This window comes from Lepidochelys kempii, chromosome 3 (genome assembly GCF_965140285.1).
Source record: "Lepidochelys kempii isolate rLepKem1 chromosome 3, rLepKem1.hap1, whole genome shotgun sequence".
In the NCBI taxonomy this organism is placed as follows: Eukaryota; Metazoa; Chordata; order Testudines; family Cheloniidae; genus Lepidochelys; species Lepidochelys kempii.
In genome coordinates this window covers 111,020,308-111,038,972 of record NC_136382.1, presented here as the reverse complement: position 1 = coordinate 111,038,972, position 18,665 = coordinate 111,020,308, and the positions used below count along the sequence as shown (strand labels likewise).

The following is an 18,665-nucleotide window of genomic DNA, read 5'->3' as shown; positions in this document are numbered from 1 at the left end:
CAAAAGAAACCAAACTCCTTAATGAAGACGAATATTGTACTATGCTTCAATTTTTAAAACTGAACACTACTTTACAGTTAGAATGGTCTTAAACCTCCCTCTCCCACTACTTATTTGAATCTGCTCCAAATGTTTCGATTACTCAGTATGTAAGAACCACAACATATCCATTTTGCACCACTGCTGAGCAAACGAATTAGCCTTTGGACCTACCTCTCAAAAACCAAATCTTAGCCAGATGTAATTTTAAATGAGTGAGAAAGAGACCTAAAATAAGGTTTATAAATAAAACAGCAGGTATAAATTTTAATCTAAGTGGGGCTACTCCAGCTTCATGAAAAAGAAACATAAAAAAGCACAGCTGATTGGGCTGCAGTGAAGGAATTTCTCAAAGTGAATTTCTGAAAGGAAATTCTATTTTGAGCAAATAGCACTAGTTAGCTAGTAAGATCTTTGCGATGGTTACTGGTGATACTTTGGCAAAAGTGGCTGACATTACTACTAGTAAACCCCAGAAGTTATATTACGGCTAACGGCATCCTGCATTGGAGAGGGAGATGGGGAAGGGGGGGACGACACCAACAGGAAGGGATCACATCAGCTGGAAGGATTGCGGCTAACTCTGTGAGGAATGCTCTGGTGGTGCTAGGGAAACTCATATCAGAGAGGGATGCAGAACCACTATTACAAGCTCAGCTCCACTCCCCAGTGTAGAAAGGGCATGGAGTTTAGAGTTGCTATGGGGAGTAGATTCTTCCACTCCTGTTCAGGGAAAGCACAGACTGGGATTATGGCTGTCTCTTGAACAGGAATGCAAGGGAGCTAAAGAACCCTCCATTCCCTGTGGGCCTGAGCATGTCCAACCATGATCTAACCCCATACTGCTTTCACCATTGCATTACAGGCCTTCACAAAAGCAAAATAAAAAACATGGGAGGAGGGGATACTTTTCCTTTGCATTTTCCATTCACTACAGTGACAAAGAAACAGTCTTATGGCCAAATGTGAGCGGCGCTGAGCACCTGCACTACTGACTGACATCAGTGAGAGTTCCTGCAGCATAGCACCTCTCAGAATTAGGCCCTTAACATGCACTATAGTGGCCAGTAATCTAGCACTAACTCAGGACCTCAGGGGACTGTTGAAACAAGCCATGTTTTGCAAGATACTAATTTGCTTTCTCAAAATGTGTAAAATGCATTTTCTCTGATGCAATTCTTCAAAGACACGCAAAGTGTGTCGGAGAGATAAAGGGCGTGTTTTAATAGGGTTCAGCAGAGTTTGAGAAACGGAATACAACACTGAGCGAATAGCTGACTTCTTTGGCAGGGATAAGAGATAGAAACCCTCAACATTTTTTTTCCCCTAGTGGCCATCTTCATTACTTTGTGGACATTTAAAACAAAGCTTTACAAAGATGCTATTGAACACCAGAGCTTTTATGGATGTTTTTGCTCTTGCTTAGCTAATACTGAAAACAAATTTGTTACATATTATAAACACAAGCTCCCTGCAACATCCCACAGCTAGGAACAATAGCATATACACAACGCTGGCAGAACTAAAGGGATTCTATCTTGTGTGACCAGAGAATGCATTGACAGTAGGAAGAGAGGTCAGCAGATACATGAATTAACTGCTGTAAAGCGCTCACAGGTGTGTGAGGTGCCTCCAGCTGTATAATCTTTTCCAGGGAGCCTTCACAGCACTGGAAAAGAGACCATGATTCTCTCTCCTCCTCCACCGCCAGCCTTCCTACTTCTCCCCATGGCTGGCCCAGTCTCCATGCCTATCTTGCAGGTCAACAGAGCATCCCTTCCATGGGGCATGGAGGAAGGCATTCCAAGGAAGGCAACGCAGTCTCACCCCTGGATGCTGGAAAGCCATGCACAGAGGGTGTTCTCACTGGGTGAATTTAAGTGGGTCAATCTGCTCAGGCTCAGGAGGCAGTGCGTGCTTAGCCCTTAGGGGAGAAGGCTATGCCTGGTGTCTCTCTCTCCTAATATTTTATATGGTTATATTCAAACTATTTGAAGATATTTTAATTGATGCTGCCTAGAAAATTGCACAGATTCCTGATCTGGGAGGTCAGTGGTGTGGTGAAGGACCCAATCCTGCAGCTCCTATTTTGCCCCCTAAATTCAAGAGAGATCACTGGCACCCAGAATTCCAGGGGCTACATTTACTACTGGTATACGTGAGCATAACTCTATTTTACATCAGCAGAGAATCTGGCTCTGCATCTTCATTTCTTCTTCTAGACACAATTGAAGATCCTGTTTGAAGCAAACTGCTTTTCTTAAAGTAGGCCACGTTAGAGTGAATATTTTTTCTTTTTTGAACACAGGATGACTATGATTTAATTTGGCTTCATTTTATCACTCGCTATGTACGTTAAACAGTTTCAAAGAACAGGATTACGCAGCCATCACATCTTGCCAAACGTTCTTATCAGACTTAAGCTTCATTTTTCTTGGTCAATACTCTGCATATGACCTATTTGCAAATAAGGTTCAGTCTCATATCTATACTGCTCCGTGTTAACTTTCCAGAGAATGACAAGGGGAAAGAAGCAATGGCGGGGGGGGGGTTGGGGAGGGGGAAGGGAGGGAGACAGATTTCACTATACTTAACACTTACAGCAGCAAGTAGGAAATGTGCTGTTGATTTGTTCCATGACATCTGTTAGATCTGTGCTGGTATCATGAGGTGGGCCTAACAAGTCATCTGCAGATATGACAACAAGATAAGCAATAAATTTAATAAGGAAAAAAAAAAAAAAGACAGATTCTGAAAGTCATTCCCATCTAACCTACCGGCTAAATGCTCTTTTATATTTAAACTGAAACCCCCTACTTGAAGCATTTGTAATGTAATGTGCAGGAATTGCTCATTGATAATTGACAATCTTGGGAGGGGAGGTGGAAGCTCAATTATCAATTTACAACTGATCTCGTTTTTCTACTTTTGAGGCTTAACCACTGTGCCTGAGATTTAACCAAAGGAAATTGCCCACATGAAGCAGAGTGTAAGAACTTACTGTTAAAATAAATAAATTATTCTCTCATCTTGACAGGTTTCAGAGGAACAGCCGTGTTAGTCTGTATTCGCAAAAAGAAAAGGAGTACTTGTGGCACCTTAGAGACTAACCAATTTATTTGAGCATGAGCTTTCGTGAGCTACAGCTCACTTAAGCATTTTTGGCAGCTGCACATTTGATATTCTGCTTTATTTTAAAACAATTTGCTGCACAATTTCCAAAGCAAACAAATCTGAGATTTTTCAAAAAAACATTTATCTTTCAGATAGTCTTTGTTCAATATGCATCAGCAATCCCATCAGTGCAAATGTTTTCCAGGCCATTTCCTTGTTTGTTTGTTTCTTAAAGGGCTTGTTAAATTTAGCCAATGAAATGATTAGGGAAATCCATTTGCTTCACTTTTGGCAGTATTATTACAAAGCATCATATATAAATCTATCAGTTCATGAAAACAGCATGACAAAAGTTTCATGTCACATTTACATTTTTTATGCCAATACTGAAAGAAAATGCTTTAGTATGAAAAACAAAAATCAATATTTTTTAAAAAATTGTTTCCACTGCATTGGAATCAGATTATCAATAGTTCAATGATTTGCATATAAGGAGTGGTGGTTTCTCCCCTCTTAGCAAAGATTTAATCTCTGAGGCCTTGAGTCAGGAGTTTAACCCTATTAAGGACTTTAAGCACGTGCTTAAGTTCAACTGAAGTCAATGAGAATTTGAATTAAGTGATGTCCTGGTAGGGACGGATTTAAGTATGTGCTTCAGTGCTGTCCTGAATTGGACCCAGAGTCCTGTAGTAATATAGCTCCATTACTTTTACAAAACACTACGTAGTACTACATCCATACGATATTATTGGAATTAAAATGTACATCAACTGTTAAAATAAATGAATAAAGTATGTTAATTGAACAAAGTATGATGCATTAGTCTTGTTTTTTAGTGTTTATCTGCAAAGGTTTTCCCAGCCATTAGTGAAAATTATTGAGGTTCCAATAGAGTAAGGTTTAAAATGCCCATTTAGGTAAGATTCACCCATGTGCAGAGGGTCTGCACAACTTAAATCCCACTGAAATCCTAACAAATAAAAGTTTTTTCATCAGAATGTCACTATAAGATGAAGAGGTTCATTATATCCAGAATTGCATTTAGGACTAGGAAATTATACTATTTGCTGTCTTTAAAGAAAGAGTGCTTTGTAGCCTATCCTTATGATGTGAGATGCATACCATGGCTGTAGGTTCCTTCAGTCCGATGGGATTTAACTCTTCCCTCAGTGCATTAAGGGACTGTGTCAGTAATTCCCCTTCTCAGAAGGGACAGGAGACCAAGTAGTATACACTGTCATCCATTACTCATAAAAAAACAAGTCTTCTTTCCCCAAATCACAACACTATATTATTCTTCTCATGATGCCCAGTTCTGAAAACTCCTACTACCAATTGCAGTGAGCTTTGCACCCAGCAGTGTTAGCTACAAATTATAATGGGACTAATATTGCTACTTCAGGCACACATTAGTAAACCTGGTTGCAACCACTTGTAGACAAACACGGCACAATATTTGACCAAAGTACTAACCTGTCTGATGAAACTGTGAGCTGGTGTCCTGATCAAATGAGTAGCTGTGAGCAGAATACTGGGGTGAAGCACAGGAAGAGACTCCATTAACTCTGGAATCAGATTCAGGCTGAAAGAGGTTTAAGAAACAAAAATTCCATCATTACAGTAACGCAGAAGTTTACATGTACCAAGTTGCGCACGCGTGTGTGTGTGTTGTTCCCTTTTTAATCACTGTCATCCATTTTTCTTCCTTTTCTCTTCTCATGTTATTTCTTGTATCCTTTTAATTCTTCCCCACTCATCTCTGTTCCAACGTGGGTTGATCTTAGGAAGATATACTTTCTAGGAAAGTAACCTATAAAGAAGATTTGACCTTTCGATGTTGTCATAGTCAGCCTCCAATTAGCTCCATCATGTTAAGGCAGTGTTTGGCTGTGCATGTGTTCCACAGAGTAACAATCTCCATTACACAAAACAGTCCACTCTTCTTGCCCAAATCCCTTGGTCAGGCCAGGAAGGGATAATATGAAAGAATCTTACAAAGGGGCTTGGGTCTTCCATTAGACTATCTTGGAATCCTTAGGAGAGGTTAACTCCAAACTCTTCAGTCTTGTATAACTTTATAAAATTCTCCCCACACACCAAGTCAAGCAAACACTAGTTTTCAATAAGAATTATGTCCAAATGAAGTTTAAAACTTCAGCTGCTTTTGTTATAGCCTGTTCTAAAATGCATGGAGTGTGCATTTAAAAAAAAATGTGTGTGTGTGTGTAGACATGAATATAGCTGAACTGCTTTGTAATAGTGACCATAATGTAGTTAAACGTAACCTGTAGGGGGAGAAATACCAAAGAAACTCAAAACAGTAGCATTTAACATGAAAAATGAGAAGCAAGCTAAATGGAAATTAAAAGGAACAGTCACAAGAGTGAAACGCTTGAAAGTTGCATGGAAAAATTTTTAAATCATCATCATACTAAAGGTCAAACTAAAGGTATACTCCAAATTAAAAATACAACATTAGGAGGACAAAAAAATGCCACCATGGCTAAACAGAAGAGTAAAAGAAGCAGTTAGAGACAAAGAAGACATCCTTTAAAACTGGAAGTCATATCCTAGTGAGGAAAATAGAAAGAAACATAAATCTCTGGCAAGTGTAAAAGTATAATTAGACAGGCCAAAAGTGAATTTGAAGAGAACCTAGCAAAAGAGACAAAAACTAACAGCAAAATTGTTTTGAAGTACTTCAGAAGCAGGGAGCCTGCCAAGCAATCGATGGGAGCACTGAACAACCGAGGTGCTAAAAGAGCACTAAAGGAAGACAAGGCCATTTGGAGAAATTAAATGAATTCTTTGCATCGGTCTTCACTGCAGAGGCAGTGGGGGAGACTTCCCATACCTGAGCCATTCTTTTTAGGGGACAAATCTGAAGAACTGTCCCTGACTGAGGTGTCAATATAGGTGGTCTTGGAACAAACTGATACATTAAACAGTAATAAATCACCAGCACCAGATGGTATTCACCCAAGAATTCTGAAGGAATTCAAATATGAACTTGCATAACTACTAACGGAGGTATGTAACTTATCGCTTAAAATAGGCCTCTGTACCAGGTGACTGGAGAATAGCTAACATAACACCAATTTTTAAAAAAAGGTTCCAGAGGCAATTCTGCTAATTACAGGCCAGAAATCCTAACTTCGGTACCAGGGAGATTGGCTGAAACTATAGTAAAGAACAGAGTTATCAGACACATAGACAAACACAATATGTTGGGGAAGAGTCAACACGGCTTTTGTAAAGGAAATCATGCCTCACCAATCTATTAGAATTCTTTGAGGGAGTTAAAAAGTATGTGGACAAGGGTGATCCAATTGATATAGTGTACTTGAACTTTCAAAAAGCCTTTGACAAGCTCCATCACCAAAGGCTCTTAAGCAAAGTAAGCAGTCACGGGATAAGAAGGAAGGTCCTCTCTTGGATCAGTAACTAGTTAAAAGATAGGAAACAAAGGGTAGGAATAAAAGGTAAGTTTTCACAGTGGAGAGTGGTAAATAGAGTTCACCAAAGATCTGTACTGGGACAAATGCTGTTCAACATATTAAAAAATGTTATGAGAAAAGGGGTAAACAGTGCAGAGGCAAAGTTTGCAGACACTATAAAGTCACTCAAGATAGTTAAGTCCAAAGCTCACTGTGAAGAGTTACAAAGGGATCTCACAAAACTGGGTGACTGGGCAACAAAATGGCAGGTGAAATTCAATGTTGACAAATGCAAAGTAATGCTCATTGGAAAACATAATCCCAACTATACATACGAAATGATGGAGTCTAAATTAGCCGTTACCACTCAAGAAAGAAAACTTGGCATCATTGTGGATAGTTCTCTGAAAACATCTGCTCAGTGTGCAGTGGCAGTCAAAAAAGCTAATAGAACATTAGGAACCATTAGGAAAGGGATAGATAATAAAACAGAAAATGTCATAATGCCACTAAATAAATACATGCTATGCCCACACATTGAATACAGAATGCAGTTCTGATCACCCCATCTCAAAAAAAGATATATTAGAATTGGAAGTACTGTAGAGAATGGCAACAAAAATGATTAGGGGTATGGAACAGCTTCCATATGAAGACAGATTTAAAAGATTAGGACTGTTCATCTTAGAAAGGAGATGACTAAGGGGGGGGGATATGATAGAGGTCTATAAAACTGTGAATGGTGTGGAGAAATTTTCAGGGTTCCTAAGCACCCAAAACTACTTAAAATCAATGGGGGCTCAGCAGTGATGAAAATCAAGTCCTAGGTGACTCATGTTGGTGACCTAAAGATTGAGGCACCTAGTCAGAAGTTATTTCTAAAATGTTGGTTGTATTTAGTTTGAGTATATGTATATGTGTACATACACACACACTATATCTATATATCTATATCTAGATATATGCACAATTCTTGTGCATACACACACAAATACACATAAAATGTAAAAAGATCAAACTGTTGGTTCAATGTAACATAAATCCCTTCTGATATTTTTGAGTTTGTTCAAACATTCCTAAAAAAATTCATTTTGAGGAAGAGACTAGTCATGGAAAATTCCAGCTCCAGAGTTAAATATTTTGGGAAGCTATGAGTATGTGACAACAGGTGTTTGCGTAGGTTTGCAACCTTAACCACTGTTATCATGTATGCTGCTGAATGCAAATTACTCATCTTCCATGTTATTTAATTAAACCTGGAAAAAGCAGCCACAGAAATTATTTTAAAGAATAATATTTTAGGACTAAAGTGGAAACAATTACTGTTTAACATTCTGACTTTTAAAACTTAGACTGAAAAAGTATTTAGAATGACTAAGAATGATGTTAAATCAATGCAGGGAGTAGGAAAAAGATGGAAAAACATAACTCCTTCACTGAAAAACCCTGCTCTCCTTTCCAGCTCAAACAGCCTTAAGTGAAACATTTAATTTCCTCAGACAATTTCTAGCTAAAAGATACCTAGAAATTGTTTGACGATGCGAGTTTGCCTTCCCCTCCATATACAATAGAAAGAAATATTCCATTGAGCACTTTAACAAAGCTGTTTTTCCCCTCTCCAAACGTCACTTTTCTTTCATTATGACATTATGAGTACACAGCATAAATCAAGGAGCACAAGTCTATATTCAGCGGAGACATAGAAATGCTTTCAGGATCTCCAGGTGTTTTATTATCAAGAAGTTCACAGGCATGGTGGCTGACTGTTGTGTAGTTAAGTCACTTGCCATTCAACTTCAAGCTCAAATCTAACTAGAGAATCCAGATAAAATGAGTTTTTGTTGTTCTTAAAATAGTGAAGACCAAGGTAGTGAGAAAGCTGTCACAGACAATTTCGTACAGCTGCTAGTCTCAACTTGGGAAAAGCCTAGAACTGCTGTGGCACAGAGATTAAAGGTCAAGACAGACTGCTTCTTCTAGAACAAATCTGAGGTCAGTGGCATGGCAGCTGCCTACCTATCTAACAGGTGGACTGAGATTAGTAAGAGAGAGAACATTTGAATTCTCAAAGTTGCTAGAACCCTGGCTAGTTTTGGTCACCTCACCTTACAGCTGTAACTGTGAACAAAAAGGTGCAGAGAAGGGTAAGGAAGAGGATCAGTGTTATGTCTGGACTTCATACAAAGCAATACTATAGCAATCAACACTTTCAAATTTCACATACAGATAAACTGAATTAAGCCTGGTGAGAGATTACAAAACCAAGATTAATTAGGATAGAAAGGAGATCTTGAGGGATTTAGAGGTAGTGGTGAAAACAGATTATTTCCTCTTAATTATGCCATTTCACAGCATGAGAACAAGGAGCTTGCTTGGTGAATTCAACGGCAGTTAAATTTAAAACAAATAAAAGGAGATGCTACTGTACTCCACATAGTCTGTAGTCAGCCTACAGAATTCATTGCCACAGGAGGTGAGAATCAAATATTGCAGCTGGATTTTAAAACAAGCCTGTATAATTTTATAACCAGTAACATTTCATGCATGCACACTTTAATAAGGGTGGCTATGCCAAAAAGGATCATCAAATCTCACACTTCAAATGATTGTTGCAGAGGGCAAGAAAGAATCTAGGACTACACAACTGGCCAGATAAATTATTTTGCCTTCTCTGAAGAATCAGATACTAGAAACAGCATACCAGCCTTGATCCAGTATATATGTAAATAAATCAATCCATCCATATAGCTCCTTCAACCTGAGGATCTCAGTTTTTTTTTTTAAAATATCATATCCCCATTTTGCTGATACCGAAACTGAAAGTGTCTTGCCCAAGACTACACAATGGGTCAGTGTCAGAGCTGAGAACCCAGGAGTCCTGACTCCCAGTAAATGCTCTACCTACTAGAGCTCACTAGCATAACACTAAGCAGTCTACTTTCTCCCATGTCAACCACACACACACGTATCACAGAAAAGTTCAGGCACACATTCAAAACGAGGCAGGCAGCAACATTATACCAAATGAGATAAGAAAATAGGCCGAGACTTTCCCCTGCACTGGGGCTGCTTTGTGCCATGTTGCTGGACAAATAAAATCCAGAAAAAACAAAAGTAGTATAAGCATGTGCGCATTTTGCTCCCCAATCCAAAATCATTTTAATCTACAAACAAATAAAGAGAGGAGGTGCAGGCAGGCTCTTCTCCAGAGAACTCTGAAATTCTGAAGCAATTTTCTACATTTTAGTAGACACTTCAAAATAGATTTTGAACAACCTCTCTATGTCCCATGCAACTGTCTTCCCTCAAGAGGAAGCTGGCAGTGTTTAGAGGCTAGGAAGTGTATAAGAAACTCTCTCTTCTTCCCTTGTCAGCTGCTGTTGCTTTTCCATCCACTGGTGGGAAAGAAAAGGAGCCACAGGAAAAGTCAGCCAGGCATCAGCTTCCTTGTCCTGCACCCACCTCAGATTTCTTTGCTAGGTACATCCTTACTCCACTAGTCGGAGAATGAGGGAAGTTAGCTCTCTGCTTTTTGGCAAAAAGAGGGGGAGCTGTACTCTACCCCTGCTCCTCCTTATGGTCTAATCCTGTGCCTACTGAAGTAACTGGCAAGCTCCCATTGACTTCAATAGTGCAGAATCAGGTCCCATATGAAACCTCTGTTCAGTAGATTAGTCAAGTAGGAAAGAATCACCACAGATCTGTAAAGTACAGATTTGTAACGTCCCTAGTAACAGGGTCTTGTTTTTGAGTGCAGGACTGGCTTGAGGCACCAGCAAAGCAAGCAGGTGCTTGGGGTGGCACATTTCCAGGGGCGGCATCCGGCCACCCTTTTTTGCGGGGGGCAGTTGCGCTCTTGGAGCTGCACCACTTAGATGGGGCGAAGGCGCCGCACCCCTGGCCTCAGTGGGAAGGGGAAGCCCCAGCCCCGGGATGCTGAGCTGCCAGGGTCCAGCCGCTACCTGGGGAGGAGAGGACGAGTCCTGCCGGGGCTGCGCCACCGCATCTAAGCACTGGCTGCTGCGCTGCCTTGTGCCACCCCTTATATCGGGGCTTGTCGGCGCGGCCGGGCGGGGGAGGGGGCAAAGCCCCTGCAGGCGCTGGGAAAAGGTGACGTCACTCCCTCCGCTTCCAGCGCCGCCTGTGAGCCCCAGCCCCACCTGAGCTTGGGGCGGCAAAAAACCTAGAGCCTGTTTGTGTGGCATGGAACCTGTAGTTTCTAAAGGAGATGAAGACGGAAAAGAAAATAACTTTTTTATGTCTCCTCTTTACAATTAACATGTCGGTGTCAAAACTGTCACATGCCAGTTCTGTTTCATCTCCATGTTTGGCACTATAATCAAACAGACAGACAAACATGACAGCGTGTGTGTATATGAGAGAGTGCATGCATATGTCTGCTACGTTTGTTCCCTAAAGAATTTCCTTCAACGCTCTCAAATACAGATCAGACTGTTATGGCAGGACAGTTTTTAAGTTTTACGAGTTTGCTCCCCACACATCTGTACGTAGAGCCACCCACTCTGCATCTACTGGAGAAAGACGTACCAGTGCTTTTAGATTCATTGACAGGTTATTATCCCAAACAACGATCATGAGGTTACCCACTGTAACTAGGCAGCTGAGTGAGAAAAGACGGTCTTGCAGCTGACAGAAGACAGGAACAAACAGATGATGAGAAATGCCAGTGATGGCAAAAAAATTACTGTAAATAGGACAGTATTTTCAGACTAATACTAGTGATTATTATAAAGAAACATTGTGACAATCAGCTAACCATCCATCTCATCAGTGATGAAAAATGATCTCTTAAATCACATATCTTTAAACAGATTTCTTTAAGGAAGTCAATAACATTAAAGAAAAAGCAATAAATAAAATTTATTTGGACTTTCAAAAAGCTTTGATAAAATCCCTCACAAGAAAAGAAAGAAGGGACAGCGTTGAAGGCAAAGGTTTGTCATGGATTAGAAATTGGCTAAGAGACAGAAAACAAAGTAGGAATAAATGGTCAGTATGGAAGAAGGTTAATAGTGAGGTGTCCCAAGGATCCACACTAGGACCAGTGGTGATGATAAATGCATTAATGATCTTTCATATAAAATAAAGCAAAGAAATGCACCCTTGAAAGTACAACTGGAATTATTCATAAACACTGATGTGCTCTAAGTGAATCTGAGGAAAAAGACCAAGGTGTAATTGTAGACAACTCACTAAAAACATCTGTTTAGTGTGTAGTAGTGGGTAAAAAAGCAAACTAGATATTAGGCGTGTACTTAGAAAGGCATACCAAAAACTATGGAGAATGTTATGTAAACCAGCGGTACACCCGCTCCTTGAATATGGCACTCAGTTTCTGACCACCCCACCTCAAGAAGGGTAGAGCAGAAAGAGAAATGGCCTGGAAAAGGGCAGCCACAATGATTAGAAGCATCAAATAGCTCCCATATGAAGACAAAGGAAAATTAGAGCTATTTATGTCAGAGAAGAGGCGACATGATAGATGAGTTTAAAATAATGAAATGTAGAGTGAAGGTGAATTGTGCTCTTCCATTTACCCAGTTAGAAAGAACCAGGGGACACTCAATAAAATTAAAAGCCAAAGCTGCTACAATTTTTTTTTTTTTTGCACAACACAGAATTCACCTTAACTGCCAAATGATATTATTGAGAAAAAGAGCTTATGAGGATTCCAAAAGGATTACACAATTATATATACACACAATAAGAATATCCACAGTTATATTGGACGGAATAAAGAGTTTTAAGGAATGTAAACCCTCATACTTTAGGATGCAAGCTAATTATTAACTATCTGCAGTTCAACAGAAACTTCCCTGATGAGCATGTTACTGCACAACCACCTTTCAAGGAGGTTTTAAAAACCTTCCCCTGAAGCACCAGGTAATGGCTACTGTCATCTCAAGATACTGGACTAGATGGACCACAGATAGGAAGAAACAGTTACTCACCTCCTTGTAACTGTTTTCTTCGAGATGTGTTGCTCGTATCCATTCCAAATAGGTGTGTGCGTGCCACGTGCACAGTCGTCGGAAAGTTTTTCCCCTAGCAGCACCCACCGGGTCAGTTGTGGAACCCCCTGGAGTGGCGCCTCTATGGCACTCAATAAATGACCCTGCCGACCTGGTGCTTCCTCAGTTCTTTCTTGCCAGCTACTCCGACAGAGGGAAAGGTGCATGGGTCTGGAATGAATATGAGCAACACATCTCGAAGAATGACAGACAGTGAGAAGGTGAGTAACTGTTTTTTCTTCTTCGAGTGCTTGCTCATACCAATTCCAGTAAGGTGACTCCCAAGCCCTACCTCGGAGGTGGGGTCATAATTATGGAACAACAGATTGGAGCACTGCTCTGCTGAAGGCTGCATCATCTCTAGCATGCTGGGTTATGGCATAGAGAGCGGCAAATGTGTGCACAGAGGACCAAGCTTCCGCCCTGCAGATTTCCTGAATTGGCACATGGGCCAGGAACATTGTCAATGAGGCCTGCGCCCTCGTGTAATGGGCCATGGAAAGCCGGGGCTGGAACGTTGGTTAATTCATAGCAGGTGCGGATGCAGGAGGTAATCCACAATGAGATCCTCTAGGACAAGATCGGGAGACCTTTCATATGTCTGCTACCACCACGAATAGCTAGTTCGACTTTTGGAACAGCTTTGTGCGTTAGATGTAAAAAGCAAGCATTCATCGAACATTCTGAGAGTGGAGCCATTGCTCTTGGCTGGTCACATGAGGTTTAGGGTAAAACACCAGCAGAAAAATGCCCTGGTTGGAGTGAAATTGGGACACAACATTTGGAAGGAAAGGCGGGTGAAGCCTGAGCTGCACCTTGTCCTTGAAGAAGACTGTGTATGGAAGGTCAGAGGTGAGGGCCCTGAGCTCCGAGACCCTCCTTGCTGAAGGAAGGAGGAGGAAGGCGTCTGCAAGGGAGCCCTGGCTCTGGAAGGAGCAGAGCCTTGGGCACTTCCTGTTGCTCTGAGTGGTGAAGAGATCGATATGGGGTGTTTCCCACCTCTGGAAGATGGTGAAGATGACACCTGGCCAGATGGACCACTCGTGGTTGTGGAAAGATCAGCTGAGGTAGTACGATAACTCGTTCTGTGATCCTGGGAAATACGTCTCCTCCAAATGAATAGTGGGGCTATGCAGAACTCCCACAGCTGGAGGGCTTCCCAAGAGAGGGGAGAGGAATGGGCGCCACCCTGCTTGTTTATGCAAAACATTGCAGTTGTGGTGTCCATCCTGACTCCCACACATTGACCACTCAAGTGGACCTGGAAGGTCTGGCACGCTAATTGAACCACTCTCAGCTCCTTGAAGTTGATGTGGAGCGAGAGCTCATCTTGAGACCAGAGGCCCAGCATCTGAAGGTCCCCCAGGTGTACGCCCCACTCCCACGCCAACATGTCTGTTACCAGGGACGTGTCTTGTTGGTTGAACTACCAGCCCATGGACTGGAGGACATGACCTGGAAGAGTGACCACAGAGTCCAGACTGTTGCATCCCGGGCAGTACGGTGACGCAAGCCAAATTTGGAGAGGTCTGAGATGCATCCTGGCATGCTGTACCACATATGTACAAGATGCCATGTGATCGAGTAGTCTTAGGCAGGCCCTTGGTGTGGTGGTAGGGTACCATCGGAGACCTTAAATGGAGTCTGAGATAGTTAGAAAATGGGTCTTCAGCAGGAATGCTCTGGCACAACCTGAGTCCCGCACTGCCCTGATAAACTCTACCCTTTGAGTTGGTATCAGGGTCGACTTGCTCTTGTTAAGAAGAAGGCTCTACCTGATGAGCGTGGATACATATCTGTACTTCTACCTGGTCCCTGCAGTACCCCCGGAGCAGCCAGTTGTTGAGTTACCTGCCTCCAGCGAAGGAAGTCGGCAATGACTGATATGCACTTGGTCACTACCCGAGGAGCTGTGGACAGGCCAAAGAGGAAAACTGTAAACTGGAAGTGGTTGTTATTGACCACAAAACTGAGGTATCGTCTGAGAACAGGATGAATGGATATATGAAAGTGTGTGTCCTGGAGACTGAAGGCGGCAAAACTGTCTCCCAGATCCAGAGAGGGGATGATCGAGTTCAGGGAGACCATGCGGATCTTCAGCTTCACCATGAATCTGTTGAGACCCCACACATCTAGAATGGGTCTGAGACTCCCTTTGGCTTTGGGGATTAGGAAATAACAACCTTTCCCTTTAGCTCCTGAGGAACCTCCTCCATTGCCCCTGCAGCGAGAAGCACCTGCGCCTCCTGGATAAGGAGTTGCTTGTGAGAAGAGTCCCTAAAAATGGATGGGGAAGGGGGAGTGGGAGGGAGGGGAGAAGCAAAATTGGAGAGAATAGTCCACTTTTACCAAGCGAAAACCCAGCAATCTGATGTTATTTGGGACCAAGCACAGTAGAAGTGAGATAGACGGTTCAGAAAACAGGGTTGAGGACCCGGTCCATAGTCTGACACACCGTCCCCAGTTACACCTTCAAAAGGCCTGCTTAGAACCCAAAGAGGTGCACGCCTAGCCCTGAGTGGATGAGGGCTGGGACAGCTTCCATCTGCCATTTCTACAGCACTTCCTAGAAAAATCCTGCCTAGGACGAGGTTGGTAGGGACATTGAGGAGGCTGTGGTTTAAAATGTTTCTGCTGAGTAGCCGGGGTGTACACTCCTAGCGACTTGAGCGTACCATAGAATCATAGAATATCAGGGTTGGAAGGGACCTCAGGAGGTCATCTAGTCCAACCCCCCTGCTCAAAGCAGGACCAATCCCCAACTAAATCATCCCAGCCAGGGCTTTGTCAAGCCTGACCTTAAAAATATCTAAGGAAGGAGATTCCACCACCTCTCTAGGTAATGCATTCCAGTGCTTCACCACCCTCCTAGTGAAAAAGTTTTTCCTAATATCCAACCTAAACCTCCCCCACTGCAACTTGAGACCATTACTCCTTGTTCTGTCATCAGCTACCACTGAGAACAGTCTAGAGCCATCCTCTTTGGAACCCCCTTTCAGGTAGTTGAAAGCAGCTATCAAATCCCACCTCATTCTTCCCTTCCGCAGACTAAACAATCCCAGTTCCCTCAGCCTCTCCTCGTAAGTCATGTGTTCCAGTCCCCTAATAATTTTTGTTGCCCTCCGCTGGACTCTTTCCAATTTTTCCACATCCTTCTTGTAGTGTGGGGCCCAAAACTGGACACAGTACTCCAGATGAGGCCTCACCAATGTCGAATAGAGGGGAATGATCACGTCCCTCGATCTGCTGACAATGCCCCTACATATACATCCCAAAATGCCATTGGCCTTCTTGGCAACAAGGGCACACTGTTGACTCATATCCAGCTTCTGGTCCACTGTAACCCCTAGGTCCTTTTCTGCAGAACTGCTGCCAAGCCATTCGGTCCCAAGTCTGTAGTGGTGCATGGGATTCTTCCGTCCTTAGTGCAGGACTCTGCACTTGTCCTTGTTGAACCCCATCAGATTTCTTTTGGCCCAATCCTCTAATTTCTCTAGGGCCCTCTGTATCCTATCCCTACCCTCCAGAGTATCTACCTCTCCTCCCAGTTTATTGTCATCTGCAAACTTCCTGAGGGTGCAATCCACACCATCCTCCAGATCATTTATGAAAATATTGAACAAAACCGGCCCGAGGACCGACCCTTGGGGCACTCCACTTGATACTGGCTGCGAACTAGACATGGAACCACTGATCACTACCAATTGAGCCCAACGATCTAGCCAACTTTCTATCCACCTTCTAGTCCATTCATTCGATCCATACTTTTTTAATTTGCTGGCAAGAATACTGTGGGAGACCGTGTCAAAAGTTTTGCTAAAGTCAAGGAACAACACGTCCACCACTTTCCCCTCATCCACTGAGCCAGTTATCTCATCATAGAAGGCAATTAGATTAGTCAGGCATGACTTGCCCTTGGTGAATCCATGCTGACTGTTCCTGATCACTTTCCTCTCCTCTAAGTGCTTCAGAATTGATTCCTTGAGGACCATGATTTTTCCAGGGACTGAGGTGAGGCTGACTGGCCTGTAGTTCCCAGGATCCTCCTTCTTCCCTTTTTTAAAGATGGGCACTACATTAGCCTTTTTCCAGTCGTCAGGGACTTCCCCTGATCGCCATGAGTTTTCAAAGATAATGGCCAATGGCTCTGCAATCACATCCGCCAACTGCTTTAGCACTCTTGGATGCAGCGCATCCGGCCCCATGGACTTGTGCTCGTCCAGCTTTTCTAAATAGTCCCGAACCACTTGTTTCTCCACAGAGGGCTGGTCACCTCCTCCCCATGCTGTGCTGCCCAGTGCAGTAGTCTGGGAGCTGACCTTGTTCGTGAAGACAAAGGCAAAAAAAGCATTGAGTACATTAGCTTTTTCCACATCCTGTCACTAGGTTGTCTCCCTCATTCAGTAAGGGGCCCACACTTTCCTTGACTTTCTTCTTGTTGCTAACATACCTGAAGAAACCCTTCTTGTTACCCTTAACATCTCTTGCTTAACATGTCTTGTACCCCTTGAGTCTTTTAGGCTATGCAGCCTGGAGTCAGTTTGGGCTGCAAATAATCCCGCCCCATCAAAGGGCAGGTCCTGAAGGGTCTGCTGAACCTCAGGTGGCAGATCTGCGGCCTGCAGTCATGAGCGTCTCCTCATGGCTATACTGGAGGACAAGGTGCACACCACTGAGTCTGCAGCATCCAGTGAGGACTGTAAAGAGGTCCATGCTACTGCCTTGCCCTCCTCAACAATAGTCCCAAACTCCTTCCTGGATTCTGAGGGTAACAGTTCCCTATATTTTTGCATGGAGTTCCAGAAGTTGAAGCTGTATCTGCTCAGGATGTCTGCTGATTAGCAATCCTGGAGCTGTAAGCCTCTGGTAGAATAGACCTTCCTGCTGCAAAGGTTGAGACCTTGACCGGTGCCAAGAACGGTACTTCTCCCAAGACAGGGATCTGTGCCAGGATGGTGAGCAGTGCCGCTAGTCCGACCGGTGCTGCGAGTCCGAGCGGCGTGGTGAGATGGATCAGTGCCGCGACTCAGAGTGGTGCCTTCTTGTCGATACCGGAGAGCGGTGCCTTGGAAATGCAGGCGGATGCAACATCGCTGGCTTGCCTTGGGATGGTGCTGCCTTTGGTGGCGCTGGAGGCTTGTCGCGGAGAGCCGGGTACTGCAGTGCCATCATGGCAGTGAGATCCCTCAAGGCTTCAAAGGTGCCTGGGGTGGATGGTAGCCCCATCTCTTCCACCACATGGCTTGGGGAGTCCAATGGCACCGGATTCAACGGTCCCCTTTGTGGGGCTGAAGTCGACAGTGCTGGCATCAAAGCCCTCGGCGCTGGGACCTCCTCCCTGGGACGTGCTCCATTGGCCAGCTCTGAAGGAGTGGGTCTTGAAGGTGGAGATCAGCTCCTAACCTGCTTCCATGTCGCTAGGGTATGGGACAGTTCCCACCGACTTCGGTGCTGGGGAGTGGCGGTGCCGCGGGTTTCTGAGCTCAGCATCTTTCCGCAGTGCTGCTTCTGCCACGGATGCTGGAGCGCTCTGCACGGATGAACTCTGTGCCGGGTCTTGCCGTGCCGAGGCGGATTGCGGTCTCAGTGCCACCTCCAGAAGGAGCTGCTTTAAATGGAAGTCCGGCTCCTTTTTTGTTCTAAGGCGAAACCCTTTACAAATCCTGCATCTATTGGCTTGGTGCACCTCCCCCAGACACTTTAGACAAGCGTTGTGGAGGTCACCCATTGGCATGGGCTTATTGCAGGACTTGCAGGGTTTGAACCCTTGGGACCAAGGCCTGCCCCGAGTCTGCAAGGGGAGACTACCTGCAGAGATGAGAGAGTAGCTCAGTCTTTGGAACTGTTTATTTCTTGACCTTTCTTCCAGGACTGTCAACAAGGGTATGAATTAGTTCTTAGGTGTTAATAATAGAATAGAATAAAATAGAATAGAATAGAATGCCAAGTGTGATGTCCGTTTGATCTGATATGGCCAACAGGTTCATTCAGAACTGGACTAAGACCACACACTTGGCCCACCTGTGTCAGGGAATATTTGTCA

General features: G+C 43.5%; 1 protein-coding gene across 7 annotated transcripts in view; it reads right to left on the bottom strand.

Annotated features, from left to right (window-relative positions):
• UTRN (utrophin) overlaps window positions 1-18,665 on the bottom strand; it is a 587,274-nt gene that overhangs the window by 12,188 nt on the left and 556,421 nt on the right. For all 7 annotated transcript variants that reach the window (XM_073337527.2, XM_073337525.2, XM_073337526.2 and 4 more), the window contains 2 exons: window positions 4,627-4,735; window positions 2,641-2,727 (listed from right to left, as the gene is read on the bottom strand). In XM_073337527.2, the coding sequence (XP_073193628.2) occupies window positions 2,641-2,727; window positions 4,627-4,735 (196 nt within the window). The remainder of the gene's footprint in view (window positions 1-2,640; window positions 2,728-4,626; window positions 4,736-18,665) is intronic.